At 42.0% G+C, this 19,010-nt stretch overlaps 2 protein-coding genes across 10 annotated transcripts; both read left to right on the top strand.

Annotated features, from left to right (window-relative positions):
• The first annotated feature begins 315 nt into the window (after positions 1–315).
• LOC115112103 (adhesion G-protein coupled receptor G5-like) lies at positions 316–9,728 on the top strand. 6 transcript variants are annotated; one of them, XM_029638900.2, is made up of 17 exons: positions 316–396; positions 1,274–1,391; positions 1,485–1,620; positions 3,005–3,279; positions 3,379–3,411; positions 3,759–3,853; positions 4,065–4,167; positions 4,305–4,446; positions 4,949–5,074; positions 5,206–5,325; positions 5,427–5,472; positions 5,598–5,692; positions 5,866–5,981; positions 6,163–6,431; positions 6,602–6,704; positions 7,191–7,471; positions 9,111–9,728. In XM_029638900.2, exons 6-17 carry the CDS (start codon positions 3,760–3,762, stop codon positions 9,206–9,208), a joined length of 1,593 nt encoding a protein of 530 aa, XP_029494760.1. In that variant the 5' UTR covers positions 316–396; positions 1,274–1,391; positions 1,485–1,620; positions 3,005–3,279; positions 3,379–3,411; position 3,759; the 3' UTR covers positions 9,209–9,728. The 6 variants fall into 6 exon arrangements, with proteins under 6 accessions (XP_029494760.1, XP_029494763.1, XP_064867929.1 ...); XM_029638903.2 differs by having other exon boundaries at positions 3,800–3,853; XM_065011857.1 differs by having other exon boundaries at positions 317–396; positions 1,286–1,391.
• Positions 9,729–9,762: 34 nt separating this feature from the next.
• On the top strand, positions 9,763–18,992 carry LOC115112101 (adhesion G-protein coupled receptor G2). 4 transcript variants are annotated; one of them, XM_029638897.2, is made up of 14 exons: positions 9,763–9,859; positions 10,302–10,370; positions 12,960–13,193; positions 13,363–13,537; positions 13,624–13,774; positions 14,431–14,553; positions 14,718–14,837; positions 15,725–15,764; positions 15,946–16,061; positions 16,158–16,276; positions 16,490–16,758; positions 16,879–16,984; positions 17,220–17,509; positions 17,730–18,992. In XM_029638897.2, the coding sequence occupies exons 1-14, from the start codon at positions 9,763–9,765 to the stop codon at positions 17,915–17,917; spliced, it is 2,097 nt and encodes a 698-aa protein (XP_029494757.2). In that variant the 3' UTR covers positions 17,918–18,992. The 4 variants fall into 4 exon arrangements, with proteins under 4 accessions (XP_029494757.2, XP_064867928.1, XP_064867927.1 ...); XM_065011855.1 differs by having other exon boundaries at positions 9,767–9,887; XM_065011854.1 differs by having other exon boundaries at positions 9,767–9,883.
• Positions 18,993–19,010: the final 18 nt, after the last annotated feature.

Here is a 19,010-nt window from a genome sequence, read left to right on the forward strand (position 1 = left end):
CTCTTGGCTCGCCAAAACCCCGGACAAGGAAATGGATACCTTGTCCAAGTGTCCACTGTGTCACTGGGTACAAAGACGTGCTTCAAGTTGTTAAGAATAGTTTATGTTGGTCACCTTCCAAGGAGTTCCTCAGAAATACGATAAACGTTAAGAGGAACTATTTTTACATGTGCTACGGCGAGGACATCAACACAGACAATGGCATTCATCAACTCCGTCGGTATCGCTTCCAGAAAACAAGGTTCACTCGAGTAGCCAGAGGTGTTGCAGCTGTTCGAAAGGTTGTCCTTTTGACTGCCAAACTACAAGTCTGCTCCACAGTTCTGTTTGAATAGACCACAGTCCCAGGAGGGGGATCTGAGAAGTCTTGCACTGTTGCCAGGATTTCTAAAGCGCGTAGGTTGCCTATTATTGCTTGCGGGCGTGTCCCAATTTTACTCACAATTCCGTATCAGGATTAGCCGCTAAAAAGTAATTTCCTAACAACCAGCTTTATGGTAAGTGGCATGTTGGTGTCACTGCACCAGAAGCCAGCTCACAAAGCACGCATAGTGACTTTAATCGTAATATGTCAGTCATTTACTGGACTGCTTTGTGTAACAGGCTTAAAATTGACAGAATAAACGTGCAATAAACGCGCAAATGAGCCCAGATAAACGGAAAACGGTTGAAGGTTAAATAACGTGTCCAAGTTTGTTGACAATTATTTACAAAACCCGACAAAGAAGTTGAAGTCGGCTGCAGCTGTCCAACACTCGCGCAAATCTAGCGCGGGTGTCCCCGAAGCCTGTTTTGAATCGCGGAGCCTCTTGTGATTATTTAATATGATGGTTCTCTTCCCGTTAAAATCCAGAATTTTCTTCCAGTTTTCCTGGACTCTGTCCACTCTGTTCTGTTCCTCTCCCGGTTCGATTTAAGTGCGTTTTATAGAGCGGGGCAACTCGAAGCTGGACTGGTTGCTTCATCAGTGACTCTGTACCTTGTGCGTCGCGGTCAAAGTCGTTCCTCCAGCTATCAAATCAGTAAGGAGAGCGGATGTAGCCCCCCCCCCCCCCATTAGCGGATGTAGCCCCCCACCCCCTTGGATGCTGTCGAGCTCGTATAGGCTACGAATTAGTATTTTGATGGCATTTACGTTTTCAGAGGTTTCACAAAACAGTCTATTTATATTGTTATTGGCTGAAGTCATTCTGCTTCATAGTTGGAAGAAATAACAAATAGTCTAGCCCTGAAAATGATTATATTGTAGGTCTACTATCTTATGTATTGATAGTCTATCCCTCAGTAGAATGCCTCAGGAAAGGACTAGCAGCAGCCAGGCAGAGCACCCATGGTTGTCAACAACAAGCCAGTCGCAGAGGAAATGTGTGCCAACAGCTGGAAAGAGACAGGTGAGTGTATAGCAGCCCTCTCATTAGTTCTGTCACATTCAGCCAACTCCTTTGTCTAACCTATGTCCTGTCCTGACACCTGCCTAATGGCAGCTGGGGACAGACATATCTGTAGGGTCAATGGAGCCGTCCCCTCCAAAGGAAGGGGATACACACCTCAGCAAGCAGCCTAATACCTCCTCTCGATGAGTAAGGGTGCTTTCCAACAAAAGAGGCACAATCTGATCAGGTAAATGGCTTTTGCATTTCGTTATCAAGTGAGATCAAAGGGGGGTGATTTTAAATCCCTGTACTATCAATCACTTGTCACCTTATGTGTCTATCATCTGTTCTACAGCCTCCGGCTGGCTATATCCTCACCTGCCTAATAACAGGAAGTTCACCATTAGTGGATATTTCCTCAGCCTCACCGCAGAGTGTCATCGCATTTGAAGCACGGGATAGCTATAAAACAGCATACTTTTCTCTCTGCCCCATGGCAATGTGTGTAGAATCGTAGGAAGTTAGCAGTTTTCTCCCGAAAAACACTCCTACCGTGCAGGAGCCCCCGTGAAACTGCGGTATGCCACTAAATATTATTTGGGGAGAGATCTCAAGTAGGCTAGTCATTTTAAACATGAGCAGATCGAGGACCTCTATGTCTTTGGTTTGCATATGCACCACCACCACCTGAGAATGGGGCCTCCTGTCCCATTATTTTTATGTTGTATTTATTTATTTTATTTCACCTTTATTTTTAACCAGGTAGGCCAGTTGAGAACACGTTCTCATTTACAACTGCGACCATGTATCCAGCCAGCCGCTAAACAGGCTGATTGATAAAGCAGTGTCCAGAGTGGACTAAGTGACAGAAACAAATATGTGGCTGAAATGTATGTAGAATGAATGGGCACAGCTTTGCCCTGGGTAATGTCTGGCTATTGGGTAGCACTAGGACCTGTGTTTCTGTAGGAGTGCTGATAGAGGTTCAGCTTAGCCCTTTAGATCGTCGTTTGTTTGATTATTATGGACAGAGACCACCTGACGCTAGATCAGCACTCCTACTCTGAGGCACTTGGTACATGCGAGCCATGAAACTACCTTGAAACGACTTCAGTAGAGTTGAGAGAGATTTGATTATCTCTGGGTGCCCTCTACTGGCATTGATTTTAGTCAGATGTTATGTGTATATATATATATATAATTTTTTTAAACATGTTTTCTGTCAGATGTAACCTGCGCCACTGGAAAGTAGTATCCATGAGTGATGGCTCGGCGTCATCGGGCGTTGGCTGTCTTGTGTCATAGGTAGACATGTTATGCATTGGAGAGGTTTTTGCTGGTTGGTTAGCAGTGTAAAATGAAGACTCTGTGGCTGTGACGGTGATGATGGCGATGCTCAAATTCGTCGTCATAGGAAGGATTTCTTTTCGTCCGCTCCTAAGTGAGCGTTCACACTTACAAGTCAGCCAAAGCCTTTTGCAATGACCAATGAGAGCCAAAACGCATTACAGGATTTTGTATTGAACCTCAATAAAGGGAAAGGGTATTTTTCTTGGAAAACATCATATCTCTCCAGTGGTTTAGTCCTCTAATCACTCTAACTCATTTCCATTTCCATGTTTCCCTCGTAGACCACATGACAGTGATGACACAAGGTCAATGCACAGGCAAGTGTACAGCAAGGGTATAAGTTGAAACAACAGAGTCAAACTGTGTAACCCAGTATCAGCCATATACTGCATGCACTTCCTCTGTAATTCTATTTGCACACACATTACTTCCTTAGAATGCATGTATCCGCTCTGACCTCCCCTGCACCTCTTCGAGTGCTGTCGTTAGGACCCAAAATCTGTTCTAGTAACATTTCAAATATTTTACCCTGAACCTTGACTTCCCAGGTTGATAGGTGAGTTCAACTTTGTACTTTGAGACATATTGTTATTACTACATCCATATACCTTATTTCTACAATAATCCTAATTGTATTCATCTTGATCAATTTCAGCATATCCAACCTGTATTCAGTGGTGACAGGCACGTGAGTGGATGGGTTCTTTGCAAAATTATAGCAGCATTTCCTCTTTACTAGGTCACACAAAATATGCGTAGGCAACGAGATTGAATTTGGTTTTATTGAAATGAGTGTTTCTGATGTTAAAGGTAAAGAAACATTTTGTGACTGAGCATTTACGCTGCAGTATAGGTCCTTAAAACATTGGCTACTCTATTGGTGCAATACAGAGACAGTGTGAAGTTGGGTTAGAATATTTTGGGGATTGCAGCAGCTGGATGATTGATTCAACGATTATGTGATATCAGATAAATAGTCAGAATAAAGGAGTAAGGGATGTCTTTCCACCTCGTGTTTGACTTTTACCCCATTAGGATGAAGTCCAGGTTGTTTTACATCATGGTTCTGCTCGCAGGACGTCTCGCTATGAACGAAGGAAACGAATATTCGTGCTCCAACGACACTCAAGGTAGATTTAAAAAGATTTTTTTTTTTTTTAAATATGAGTTAACCTTCTGACTTAAAAAGATAAATTGTTATGAACTTGATTATTATCTTGCTGATATTCTGTGGCCTAGTTTTATCACTTTGATTTCCTGAAATTGCATCAAATGTCCATTTTATTTTAAACAAACACAAGGACTCAGTTGTTTCATGAATCGTATTGTTTGCTTGTGCAGTTCTGTCTTACGTTCCGTCTGTAGTCGATGTGGATGGTGCAAGATGCTGGATGGAAGTTGTCAATGAGCAGTTTAAGACGGAGAACCTCAGCACTATTATTAAGTATGCATCAAATCATTTTGCAAGATGATATAGATGATATATCATACATTTCAGACACTCCAAATGTGGTATTGACATTTGTACGTTTGCCAAACCTCACGGAATATGTACTATGTTTGTCTGTGCTTTCCTTACAGATCTGTGGAGAAACTAGAAATGTGTCTTGAAAACACAGCTTTGAATGAGACAACTTCAATCATTGTTGAGAGGCTTGTGGCTCACATATTCAGGGCCGACGGCCACTTTACAGGGCTTAATATATCTGCCAGCCAAGAACGGGTAAGATGACAGTGACCTACGATGAAATGCTTGAGGAAGTTGATACACAGTATTCTGTAAACCAGGATGAGTCTTGTCGTGGAGGCAGCTCTGCAGAGTGGTCACTAGCTGCCCTAGCCACAAAGTCAAAACATCTGATTTGAAACTTAACCCTAATCTTCACCCTAACCTTAACCACACTGCTAACCTTATGCCTAACGTTCATTTAAGCCAAACATTTTTTTTGTTTGTTATCATGAAACATTTTACGATACAGACAATTTTTGATTTTGAAACTGCTTCAGCTCCACCTCCAGGACAAGATTCATCCCAGGAAACATCAAACCTGCGTCACATGCAAATAGATCATTTGAATGGAAATGCAAATGGAATATTTGAGGTATGACATTTGGGGTGGGTGATTTGAGATGGGCATGACATCATGACATAATTTTTACAGCAATAGTGAACTCTGCCCGATCACTATCCTTGTGTCATTGTCCCTGATGGTACTGTTACCTAGGTAACATCAGACAGTGACCATGTGGCCAACACTACCGTCAAGGTCCACCTGCCCAAAGAGCTCTTGAAAACCAACGAGAACAATACTATTATCTTCTGCATGATTACCTCACCAGAAAAATATGGGGTAGGTGTGTGTGCGAGTGCATGTGTGCGTGTGTGTGTGTGTGTGTGGTGCGTGCGTGTGTGTTCATGTATGGGTCTTTAATACCTTGTTTAATTATTTCAGTTTAGCCATATTTTGAAATGTTCCTCTAGCAATTGGGGATTCTTGATGGCCGAATAGTAGGTCTGGCTGTAAGCAAGAAGACAGTGTTAGGTCTGCAGGACAAGGTCAACTTCTCCATGCCTCTACAGCGCCCCACGCTGGAAAGTCAGGTGAGTGCAATATCAACTCTCTGCGACCTGCACCAGTTCCATGACTACGACAGTGGCAAGAATATCAACTCAAGACGCCTCGTTTGTGTTGTTGTTCACAGGCTGACAAACAACCATCTTGTCAATTCTTTAATTTTTCAACCAATCGTAAGTGCCAATATGAAATGTTATAATACTGATTATAATACTGTCATGAAACTTTTAATACCCTTGAGGTATCAATTCATGTGACGTCACATGGCTGTGTTTCCTCTGTACAAATGAACGTTTAGAGTTCTACCAGGATGGCTGCACCACCGAGTGGAAGAGAGACGAGGGCCGTGTGGTCTGCTCATGTGACCACCTCACATACTTTGCTGTGCTGATGGTAGACGACTTTACAACTAGCACAGTGCTTCCGTCGTTTCCTTATCACAGCATAGGCACACACTTTAGAAACGATTGAAAGTCAAATGGAAGAGAATAAAAAACAAAGTTAAGTAAAATATACCCATCTACAAAAATACACTTGAGCATTTAGTTGTATTTTCCTGCGTTTAGGTGTCTCCCTCCATCTCTGAAAGCGATCGGGAGATCCTAAGCTACATCACTCTGATTGGCTGCAGTCTGTCTCTGTTCTTCCTGGTGGTCACAATCGTTCTGTACGCCACTCAAAGGTATGTCACTCTCTGGGCACCATGGTCAGCTCCTCACAGGAACTGCTGGTTTGTCATAAGTTTGACATCATCAGAAAGTGGCATCAAGATGTGCATGAACTGGAGGGAGCAGATTCAATTAACATTTTATAGCAACTGACCTTGTTTTCACCATAAGCTTTCTCTCTATTCCATTGTTCAGAGGTACAGGCACAGACATCTCCCTGAAGGTGCATATCAACCTGTCTGTGGCCCTGATCCTCCTCAACCTGCACTTCCTGCCCAGCCAGCAGGTAGCAGCATTATCCTCCTCTGGGCCATGTATCTATGTTGCTGTCCTTCTGCATTACTCTCTACTGGCCACCTTCACATGGACAGCAATCGAAGGCTTCCACCTTTACCTGTTGCTGGTCCGTGTCTTCAACATCTATGTCAGGAGATACCTGCTCAAACTGAGCCTGGTAGGATGGGGTGAGATTGCACTTTACAACCTGAAACTGTAAGTAAGCTAAACAAAACAAAATGGATCTTTCAAAAGAGGCATGGGTGGTGGGCCAACCTTCTGTCTGTCCTCTGTGAGCTTTGTTGATCCGAGCGGGCATACAGTATAATGGATAGCCTGATGTCTCATTTTGTTTCAGGATTCCCTGCGGTCATTGTCATCGTGATTGCTATCATTGACAAAGACACATACAGCCGTGTGACTCTTCAACCCTCTAAGACCAATGGCACAGCTGTGGAGATGTAAGACTGTTGTACCTCTTAATGACTGTGGATGCTATGTTTAAACCCCAAAAACCTCTTGTCACATTTTATTATTAGAGTCTGTATTGAAATATGAGGACCCCCCCCCTATAGAGGGTAAGATATTTCTCTCTCTCGCTCTCTGTCTATCTGACTCTCTCTCTATATATATATCTCTTTGTATCTCTCTCTCTCTCTCTCGCTCTCTGTTTATCTGACTCTCTCTCTATATCTCTCTCTCGCTCTCTGTCTATCTGACTCTCTCTCTATATATATATCTCTTTGTATCTCTCTCTCTCTCTCTCGCTCTCTGTTTATCTGACTCTCTCTCTATATCTCTCTCTCGCTCTCTGTCTATCTGACTCTCTCTATATCTATTTTTATCTCTCTCTCGCTCTCTGTCTATCTGTCTATCTGACTCTCTCTATATCTCTTTGTATCTCTATCTCTCTCTCTCCCTACCCCTTCTCTAACTCGCCTAACTAGGTGTTACCTCTCTAATGATGTGATGAAGCTGGTGACCACGGTGGGTCTGTTTGCCCTGGTGTTTGTGTTTAACCTCGGTATGCTGGCTGTGACTATGAGGCGCCTCAAGTCTCTGCGCACTGAACAGACGTCAAGGGAGAAGGGTAGGGCCAGGAGGGACACCTGCACGGTGCTGGGCATCACCTGTCTGCTGGGCATCACCTGGGGCATCATCTTCTTCTCCTTCGGCCAGCTTACCACGCCTGGCCTCTACCTTTTCTGTGTCCTCAACTCTCTACAAGGTAAGAGTCATTATCATGACTGTCATTTATAGAGGCAGGTCAAACTGACTGTGTTTATTATTTAGTAGTAACCTAATGGGACTTCCAAAAACGAACTTTACTGCCATTGTGTGTATGCAATCAGTGTGTTCTGTAAGTGAAGGGTTCAACATAATGTTGTTTCCTTGTCTTAGGAACATAACAACTGTGCAGTAATGCAAGAATGACCAATAGGTCAACATACAGGATAAACTCCTCTATTTTTATTTAATTGAACCTTTATCTAACTAGGCAAGTCAGTTAAGAACAAATTCTTATTTACAATGACGGCCTACACCGGCCAAACCCGGACTACGCTGGGCCAATTGTGCGCCGCCCTATGGTACTACCAATCACAGCCGGTTGTGACACAGCCTGGATTCAAACCAGGGTGTCTGTAGTGACACCTCTAGCACTGAGATGCAGTGCCTTAGGCTCCTGAGTGGCGCAGCGGTCTATCTTCACATTGACATTCTCTATGCACTTTCTGCTCTCAGTGGAGACTTTCTCTTTATTTATTTATGTGACTGAAACAGTACACATCGATTAACGTTTCTATAAATGTGCCAAATTTAGCTGGCTAGTTTTTTATCTGTAGTCCCTGGGCAGATAGATCAAATCATTTAGCATCACAACATTGCACATATTTCTTATTTATTTCAGATCCAGTCCCTAGATGTATCTTAAAGAGCGACTGCCTTTCAAAAGCAATGAATCCCTTTGAAAACAGTGGCATCGATATGAGCCAAAAACATTTATTCTAGTCTCAAAATTGACTACGAAGTCAGTCTAATCTAAAACAGTCTAATCTAAAACTGAGTTTGGAACATCTGTAAACGGGTAAATGATGGTTGGGTTTTGATTTGATAATGTCAATGGGGTGAACAGCTGCAGTGATTGCTCGATCCAGTAGCATAGACAGTGAGACAGACCTGCCCAGCAGCTCTGACATGTTTTTACTTGAGAAATACTGCACCAAACACCTTAGTTATATATAAAATTGCGCAACTAAAACATCCTCGGCAAAAGCCTCAAAATTAATTACGGATTTCTTGAGTTATCTTAGATTCATTCTGGGGATTTTGAGGAAGTGAAATAGGCTTCTGCATCTACAGTGTCTCATGGGGGACAAACATCATTAACCAAATGTGGAATCAGTTAGGAAACACCTCCAAGACTGAAATCTTGTTTTTTTTAATGAGCAACAGGACAAACACACGCACCAATCGGCGTGCTCAGTGGCTCTTTAAAATAATAGAAGTGAGAAGTAAAAAAAATTATAGTAATAAAAAAGTAGAATAGGCCTAATTGTGAAAAATAAAAATCACATCGTATAAAATACTAGCATAAAATACAAACAACCAAATTGAACAAACAGCAACAAAAAAGGTTCATACCCTGCTGTTCCAGGGTATGAACTTTTTTTGTGAACTCACCAACACTAGCAACACATTTTAAACCTTCTGGAAGTTGTTTCCAGTGCTGAACAGCTTTTTACAGAAAATGCCAACTTTGAATAAGTATTGACATATGGAATATATTGTGTGGGTTGTGAGAGGTTGAATGAATACTGTAATGAAATTCTGTCTCGAAGGGTAATAGGTCTCATCTTCTTTTGTAGGTTTTTTCATCTTCCTCTGGTTTTGTGTGTTCAAATGGAAGACTGAGGACAGCCAACCTGGCAGTGACACTCACTATACCAATTCCAGATCTGCCTGAGGACAAAGTCTGTTGTCAACCAATCCAGCACTGTTGTTATCAATGTTCATTTCAAACTTTATTGCGATTTTTTTCTTTTGAGAATACGAGCCCTAAACTGTAGACCTTCGAAAATGTCTACAAACCACCCACATGTTTTGTACCAATATAATATTGTTATTTTTTTCTTTTTGCGATTGTTTAGTTATGGAATGAAGGAAGGTGTTTTCAGAATTCCTTTCGTATGTGGTTTGTTCAATTCTAAATCATGTGAGCCAACAGGATCTGATGTAATGTGCTGAGATCCTATCCCTCACTAGTTGATTAACCTGCAACAGAAGATAAATAAGTTTGATCTAAGCAAAACTGTAGCCTATTCATTGATACTCCGCTCGAGCAAGCTGAAGTCCAGACTAGATTTGCATAAAACAAATGCAATGCCGCCATTTTCCTCCAAAGGTTACATAAAGATATTCAAATGTTGCAGTTATAAAATTTGACTATGAACAGTCATGAAATAAAACAGCTCCAAACATTAGAATAGACGTTTGTTCAAGGCACAGTTGGAAATACAAATGGGATGGGAGTTTACTCTGTCCAATGATGTGATTATCTCTACAAAGCACACCGTGGTTTCACAGACCATTTGCTCACCCCACAAGGACATCAAATGTGAGTGAAATCAACTCCTAGCGTGTAAGTAAGTGTACGTGTTTGTGTGTGAAGGAATATGATTCCATCCTATTTTGTCATTGTCAAGTTCAGCTATTGTGTTGATAATGTTGTGTCATTGTCTTACCTGAGTGATGGCAGAATGATATGTCTGGGAATAAGCAGAGATCACCGTGTTGATTATCAGAACGCATGGCTAGGTTTTGTTAGTGCTGAAGTTTTGTTGAAAACAAGCAGAATGTGTTAGGTATACCTTGTGGTATTAAGTAGTGTTAGCCTCGGTGTCCAGCTGAAATTTAATTCTCGGGCTGTATTGTGTATTTTACTGAGTGTGATGTTGAATGAGTGGCAAGGGCTATGGCAGTATGTTGAAAACAAGGATTACTTTGTAATGTATGTTTTTGGTCATTCATGTTTTCTACTGTTCCTACCCTTAAAACAGCCACAATGTTTCCTATGCGTCTACTTCTACTGATATCTGGAACACTGGCTATGAATTGCTCAAATTCAGGTAGGAGCACATCTCAACTAACCGGTGCCCCACGCACACTGACTCTGTACCGGTACCCCCTGTATATAGCCTCGCTATTGTTATTTTACTGCTGCCCTTTACTTACAGTGCCTTGCGAAAGTATTCGGCCCCCTTGAACTTTGCGACCTTTTGCCACATTTCAGGCTTCAAACATAAAGATATAAAACTGTATTTTTTGTGAAGAATCAACAACAAGTGGGACACAATCATGAAGTGGAACGACATTTATTGGATATTTCAAACTTTTTTAACAAATCAAAAACGGACAAATTGGGCGTGCAAAATTATTCAGCCCCTTTACTTTCAGTGCAGCAAACTCTCTCCAGAAGTTCAGTGAGGATCTCTGAATGATCCAATTTACATTTACATTTAAGTCATTTAGCAGACGCTCTTATCCAGAGCGACTTACAAATTGGTGCGTTCACCTTAAGACATCCAGTGGAACAGCCACTTTACAATAGTGCATCTAAATCTTTTAAGGGGGGGTGAGAAGGATTACTTTATCCTATCCTAGGTATTCCTGAAAGAGGTGGGGTTTCAGGTGTCTCCGGAAGGTGGTGATTGACTCCGCTGTCCTGGCGTCGTGAGGGAGTTTGTTCCACCATTGGGGGGCCAGAGCAGCGAACAGTTTTGACTGTGTTTTGACTGACATCCAATGTTGACCTAAATGACTAATGATGATAAATACAATCCACCTGTGTGTAATCAAGTCTCCGTATAAATGCACCTGCACTGTGATAGTCTCAGAGGTCCGTTAAAAGCGCAGAGAGCATCATGAAGAACAAGGAACACTCCAGGCAGGTCCGAGATACTGTTGTGAAGAAGTTTAAAGCCGGATTTGGATACAAAAAGATTTCCCAAGCTTTAAACATCCCAAGGAGCACTGTGCAAGTGATAATATTGAAATGGAAGGAGTATCAGACCACTGCAAATCTACCAAGACCTGACCGTCCCTCTAAACTTTCAGCTCATACAAGGAGAAGACTGATCAGAGATGCAGCCAAGAGGCCCATGATCACTCTGGATGACCTGCAGAGATCTACAGCTGAGGTGGGACACTCTGTCCATAGGACAACAATCAGTCGTATATTGCACAAATCTGGCCTTTATGGAAGAGTGGCAAGAAGAAAGCCATTTCTTAAAGATATCCATAAAAAGTGTTGTTTAAAGTTTGCCACAAGCCACCTGGGAGACACTCCAAACATGTGGAAGAAGGTGCTCTGGTCAGATGAAACCAAAATGGAACTTTTTGGCAACAATGCAAAACATTATGTTTGGCGTAAAAGCAACACAGCACATCACCCTGAACACACCATCCCCACTGTCAAACATGGTGGTGGCAGCATCATGGTTTGGGCCTGCTTTTCTTCAGCAGGGACAGGGAAGATGGTTAAAATTGATGGGAAGATGGATGGAGCCATATACAGGACCATTCTGGAAGAAAACCTGATGGAGTCTGCAAAAGACCTGAGAATAGGACGGAGATTTGTCTTCCAACAAGACAATGATCCAAAACATAAAGCAAAATCTACAATGGAATGGTTCAAAAATAAACATATCCAGGTGTTAGAATGGCCAAGTCAAATTCCAGACCTGAATCCAATCGAGAATCTGTGGAAAGAACTGAAAACTGCTGTTCACAAATGCTCTCCATCCAACCTCACTGAGCTCGAGCTGTTTTGCAAGGAGGAATGGGAAAAAATGTCAGTCTCTCGATGTGCAAAACTGATAGAGACATACCCCAAGCGACTTACAGCTGTAATCGCAGCAAAAGGTGGCGCTACAAAGTATTAACTTAAGAGGGCTGAATAATTTTGCACGCCCAATTTTTCAGTTTTTGATTTGTTAAAAAAAGTTTGAAATATCCAATAAATGTCGTTCCACTTCATGATTGTGTCCCACTTGTTGTTGATTCTTCACAAAAAAATACAGTTTTATATCTTTATGTTTGAAGCCTGAAAAGCCTGAAAAGTTCAAGGGGGGTGAATACTTTCGCAAGGCACTGTATTTGTTACTTTTATTTCTTATTCTTATTTTTTTGTAGCTATTTTTTATTTATTTTTACTGCATTTTTGGTTAGGGCTTGTAAGTAAGCATTTCACTGTAAGGTCTTACACCTGTTGTGTTCGGGCGCATGTGACAAATACAATTTGATTTGATTTGACTAATGAGCTCAAACTGTGTTTCGTTTGAATGCACTGTGGGACCAAATCAGTGGAGGCTGCTGTGGGGAGGACGGCTCATAATAATGGGTGGAACACAGCAAATGGAATGGCATCAAACACATGGGAACCATGTGGTTGAAGTATTTGCTCCCATTCCACTCATTCCGCTCCAGCCACTACCACGATGCCGTCCTCCCCAATTGATATGGAGGGCTTAAGTACACTTGATTTGGGTTGATATTGGTACAATTATTTTACGCTGTTGTAATAATTAGGCAAAAAGCTGTACATAACCCCTTTCGTGGTTGTTGTAACTCATAAATTGAATTGTGGGGTATCAACCAAATAATAATAACTTTATGCACGGTCGAGATGTTTATCTATTGCTATTTCATTTCCATAGATGATACCTTTTATTTAAACACCACAACTGGGGAGATTTCAATGACAATAAACCTGCCAAACAAGACTATCACCATCAACGATAAAGCCGAGGAGGATCTGGAATGCTTTTGGTTCATTGAAAGCTATGTTGAGTGCACCTCAATGAACTTGACCTCTATTAACCTCACTGAGTGTCAGACGGTGCAGATTTCTGTCGTCGAGAACTCAACCAGCAAGTTGATCTTCAACATATGTGAACCTACCTTTTTTTTTTTTTTTGTCTATTCGTAATCTCGAAATTTCTGAATGAAACGTGAAACTGTAGCTGTGATTCCTCTGATGTCAGAGGTGTTATATATTCATAACAAAATGACAGTAATAACCCTTACTGAACCGTAACGCTCTTTTTTTTTGTCCCTCAGCTTCCTCCATGTGTGAGGTCACCAAGTGTACTGGGACAGCAATCACTGCCCTGATGAGAGAGATACAAGACCATCCCAGTGAGGGTCCAAAGGATCTTAAAAGGGTCCTGAACATGCGAAATATGTGTGCAGACCTGTTCAAAAATGATTGGACCATGAGGATGATGTTTATTGGGTACGTGACCAGCCAACCTGTTTCCATTGACTTCTGAAAGAGACGTAACTTTGATGAGCGGCCCTGTCTCTGTGCTGTATTTGCAGGGTTGAACGGGGCCTGATACACAACATGATGAACATCTCAATCACCGGAGAGCCTGTGTACTACGACCTCAGGGATCTGGCTCTGACTGTGTTTAACCTGACCAACCTAACCAGTGCGGATGACAAGATGGTGAAAATAAAAGCCCCAGAGGTAGGGCTGCTGTTATCTGGGTTTGTGTTTAGGCATCTTGTCTCCGATTGAGGTCAGAGAGGCACCCATCCTATAGAACATGTGTAAGTTCCAAATGCATACACTACCTTTCAAAAGTTTGGGGTCACTTTGAAATGTCCTTGTTTTTGAAAGAAAAGCACATTTTGTTGTCCATTAAAATGACATCAAATTGATCAGAAATAAAGTGTAGACATTGTTAATGTTGTAAATGACTATTGTAGCTGGAAACGGCTGCTTTTTTATGGAATATCTACATAGGCGTACAGAGGCTCATTATCAGCAACCATCACTCCTGTGTTCCAATGACACGTTGTGTTAGCTAAACCAAGTTTATCATTTTAAAAGGCTAATTGATCATTAGAAAACCCTTTTGGAATTATGTGAGCACAGCTGAAAACTGTGGTTCTGATTTTAAAATAAAAAAAATAAAAATTAAATGTACTTTTCTTTCTAAAACAAGGACATTTCTAAGTGACCCCAAACTTTTGAACGGTAGTGTATGTCCTGAGTAAATATGTGGTCTGTGTATATTTTATTTACATATTGTAATACTCTGACTGCAGAAGGGGACCCTCTAATGATAATGAGTATAGCGTGTCAGCTAGGTATTTTCCTTTCTCGCTGAAATGATTCAGCTCCTCCCTGAGAACAACTCTTACATTCCGGAAGCATGGATCCCTATTGATGCACTCCAGAACATCCCGGAGGAAAATAGGATAGTGGGCATGGTCACCTATAAATCACCCAATCAGTTCTTGGTAGGACTTCTCATATTGAGCATCTATTCTATAATTTAATTCAATCATTCTTCCAATTCAGTAAATTCAAATAAATCAAACATTTTGTGGTTTGATGGACTGGGCTTTCATGAAATCGCAAACCCTCATAATCCTCCATGTCATTATCACCCTCTTCTATCCAGGTTAAAGAGGAACTCGTGAGAACCATGGCCATACGGATCGAGGTGGATGGCGGCAGACAACTTGAGAACTTGATCACTCCACTCAAGATGAAGTTCAAATTGCTTGACCCTATAATACCAGTAAATTGTCGTCATAAGACTTAGGATGTTCCTGTAATTGCGATATACAAATGTTTTGAGATAGTGACAGATTTTTGGTTGTTTTGGCTCTGTACTCCAGGACTATGAGGTTAAAGTGCAGACTGTCAAGCCCACATTTTCGGGCATTTTCATCCATATCGGGTGAACTGTTTTGAAATTACAGCCCATTTTGTATATAGTCTCTCCATTTTAGGGGACCAAATGTATTGGGACTCATTCATTTATATGTGTATTGAAGTAATCAAAAGTTTAGTATTTGGTCCCATATTCCCAGCACACAGTTATTACATCAAGCTTGTGAATCTACAAACCTGTTAGATGCATTTGCTGTTTGTTTTGGTTGTGTTTCAGATTACTTTGTGCCCAATATAAATGAATGGTAAATAATGTATTGTTTCATTCTGGAGTCACTTTTATTGTAAATAACCATATAATATGTTTCTTAACACTTTAACACATTAATGTAGATGCTACCATGATTACGGATAGTCCTGAATGAATCGTGAATAATGTTGAGTGAGAAAGTTGCAGACGAACAAGTATCATTCCCCCCAACAAAAATGCCAACCTCCCCTGTTATTGTAATAGTGAGAGTTTAGCATGTCTATGATATTTGTGCATCTGTAACTTTCTCACTCGTCATTAATTATTGTTATAAACGGTTCACCCGATATGGATGAAAAAACCCTCAAATGAAAGCGGACAGTCTGCATTTGAACCTCATAGTCATCACATCCAAAATACTGGAGTACAGAGCCAAAACAACAAAAAAATGTGTTACTGTCCCAATCATTTTGTAGCTCACTGTAGTTCACAGTTGATCCTATTAATGCATTACCGAATCAGTGATTTTTCTTTCTCTACAGGTGAATTACAGCCTGTCGTGTCAATATTTCAATGAATATGGTGGGTTGATTTCTGTTACAGTATGTAGGCCTACAGTAACTGTGTTTACATAAAACTACAGTCAATTGCATAACACAGTCCTTTGCATAACATTCTGTTGTTGCCTCATATGGCAATAGAAGCTGTACACGTACTGACTGCATCTGTGAATGACTAAAAAAGGGTACTCTCTTCCAAACAGGGAACATAAGCCTCCCAGACACTGTCTTTTGGAAAACGGATGGATGCGTTACTAAGATCAATGACAGCGTGGTGGAGTGCCTCTGTAACCACGCTACGCCGTTTGCCGTGCTGCTGGTGAGCCATTTATATCCACCAATTCACCTACATCATCCTATCATAAATGTCACCTGGTGATAGTCGTCACGCCGTATCCATTCTTGTCCCTTCCAGATCGCCGACCTCTCTATTGACGGTGTGCACTGGCAGGTCTTGTCTTACATCAGCTACATTGGCTGTGGCTTGTCGGCCTTCTTCACCGCCATATCCTTCCTCACCTACGTCATCACCACGTATGTGACCCCCACCTCACCAAAATGCCGCCTGCCCACTTTTCCCTTCGTTCTCCATTTTGAATTGGATCTCTTCCGCTGTAATGTTTCATCCCGTGTCTATTTCCGCATGGCCCGTGTAGTTCCTGCGCCTGTATAGATGACTGCACCCGTACTAGTCATCTATCCACTCTGTTTTATCAGTTGTCTGATACGGTTGTGCCCTTGCTTTAGGAACTCCAGGGCGGACAACGCCAACAGCATCCACGTGTCACTGAGCGGGGCTTTGTTCCTGCTCAACACCTCTTTCCTGCTCAACGAGTGGGGGGCCAGCCTGGGCATCAGGGGCGTGTGTGTCTTCATTGCGGCGGCCATTCACTACAGCCTCCTCAGCTGTTTCACCTGGATGGCCATTGAAGCTGTCCACCTGTATCTCCTCCTGGTCAAGGTGTTCAACACCTACTACCGACACTATATGGCCAAGCTGTCTGCCATTGGCTGGGGTAAGTGAATCAGTTCTAAACATGCTCATTCAGGTGAGAGACACAGTGGAACAAGAGTTTGCGGACACGGAACCGTGGTCGGACATGTGAATACACTCATCCTGTGTGTGCACTGTTCAGGACTCCCTGGTATCGTTGTGGGAGTTTCATTGGCGGTCAAGGATATCAAACCGCTATATGGACCTACAGAAATGACTATGGCAGACACTAACCAGACAAATACAATGTGAGTAAATGTTATCTTTCTCTTTTTGAACGTTCACTTTTTATCAGTACAATTTCAGGGGTGGCCCAATGTACAGCATGTTGATGTTCCTAATGAACGTTCTATGTGGAGAATGTTGAGGACAAGGTGAATATGATTATGTGTATTGGTAAAGGCCAGATGCAGTTTGCCCAGTAGAATCGCAGTTTAATCACTGCGTCACTGCATTTTAACCAGGGCTCTCTCCCCGCCCCAGCTGCTGGATCACGGACATCCCCTTCTTCTACAGTATGAACCTGGCCTACTTCACCATCATCTTTGTCCTTAACTCTGGCATTCTGTTAACGGTGACCACCCGGATCTGCCAGCTGCAGCGCTATGGCAGTAAGGGCAAGCCTGGGAAGGCAAGCCTGGCCTGGAAGGACATCGGCACCGTCCTGGGTCTGACCTGCCTGCTGGGCATCACCTGGGGCCTGGCCTTCCTCAGCTACGGCTATGTCAACCTTCCCATCCTCTACCTGTTCAGCATTTTCAACTCCCTCCAAGGTGACCCAGGGAACATCACGAAAGACAGGGACAGAAAGAGATAGTAAAGCTGATGTTGAGGGGTGGAAGGGAAGAGAGTGGAGATCAAATAAGATTATGTACAAATTGAGAGGAGTGTCAGGTAGAGAAAATGTGGCCCTATGATCTTGAAAGCCCCTATTATTGAGCACCTATGTAGGTGGAGTCTGAGTGATGATCTGTCTGTGTTTCTCTCTCAAAGGATTCTTTATATTCCTATGGATCTGTGGCACTGCCAGGAAAGACAGGGAGCGGGCGGCGAATACCAAGAGCACATCAGCAGCTCTGAACACCTCTACAGCCAAACCCAAGGAGGAGATGTTCCCTGGCAACAACCCCTTACCAGTAAACAATGTCTGTCCACAATGGAGATCACCCATATCTTCTTAGATGGCAAGGGGAGTTTTGGCTTTTGTGTCTAATGGCATATGCATTGTCTCTTTCTTTCTCTTTCAAATTGAGTTATGGTTTCGACACCGGTTGTGTGCGTGTGAGTTCCTGTGCTGTGTGTTTTGGGCTTTTGTGGCCTTGTGGATGGAGCAGATGACTACGGGTCTCGTCCCGTGTGTTAATCATCGTGCGTGTGTGTTATTTATTCGAGGTACACCTCGCTCTTTTGTTTGGGTTTCAACCCTGTGTCTTTGTTACGTGTTTGTTTGGTCTTCGTCCCCGTGCCTTTACACGGCACGCCGTAATTTGAGGCTGAATATAAAAAACTATTACGCATTCCTGCGACTGTCTCCCGAATCCATTTATACCAACGTGACATGCATTTTCTTCTGTATCATTCCAATGTATTTATTGGGAAAGTGCTTTGAGGGAATAATTTTACTTGAAGTGTACGTTGTTTATGATTATCAACCTTCATTAAATATCCGATCTCAAGTTGCGGAACTGACTGGTGCATAATTAGTCAGTGGCAAACCAAAGGATTTAGTTTCCTGCATACCATTTAGTTTCCTGCATAAACCTTTTCACACCGCCTCATCATTATTAGTTTCACAATCAATCACTTGATTTTCTAACTCAACTATGGAAAGTGTGTTGCAATCTGGTAATGTTTTCTACATTTGAACTAATATCACTTCTGCAGAAAGTGTCTCACTGGAAGCACTAGGTTCTCAAATGCACACACGATTGCCCATTTGCATATGATTGTGAAACAGAGACATCCTCTTTTCTAGCAATTTTCTGGTGAGTGTCAGAATGAGTCTTAGAGATGCTGAGAAATGCCACCATATAGGATTTTTTGTTGTTGATGATTCTCACTGAAATGTTTTGATTATATTGATTTACCTAAACATTAACCCCACCCCCACCCAAAGGACTACAAAGGACATAAGCTTTCAAGCTTTATTGTGTTATTCTTGATGATTTTTCTTCAATTGTATGTGGAGACGTCTTATGAACAGTATGTTTTTTATATTTATATTGTCTAATAAATATAAGTGTTGTATTCATTGCATGCTGTGTTTACAATAGC

This window comes from Oncorhynchus nerka, linkage group LG27, assembly GCF_034236695.1.
Source record: "Oncorhynchus nerka isolate Pitt River linkage group LG27, Oner_Uvic_2.0, whole genome shotgun sequence".
NCBI lineage: Eukaryota > Metazoa > Chordata > Actinopteri > Salmoniformes > Salmonidae > Oncorhynchus > Oncorhynchus nerka.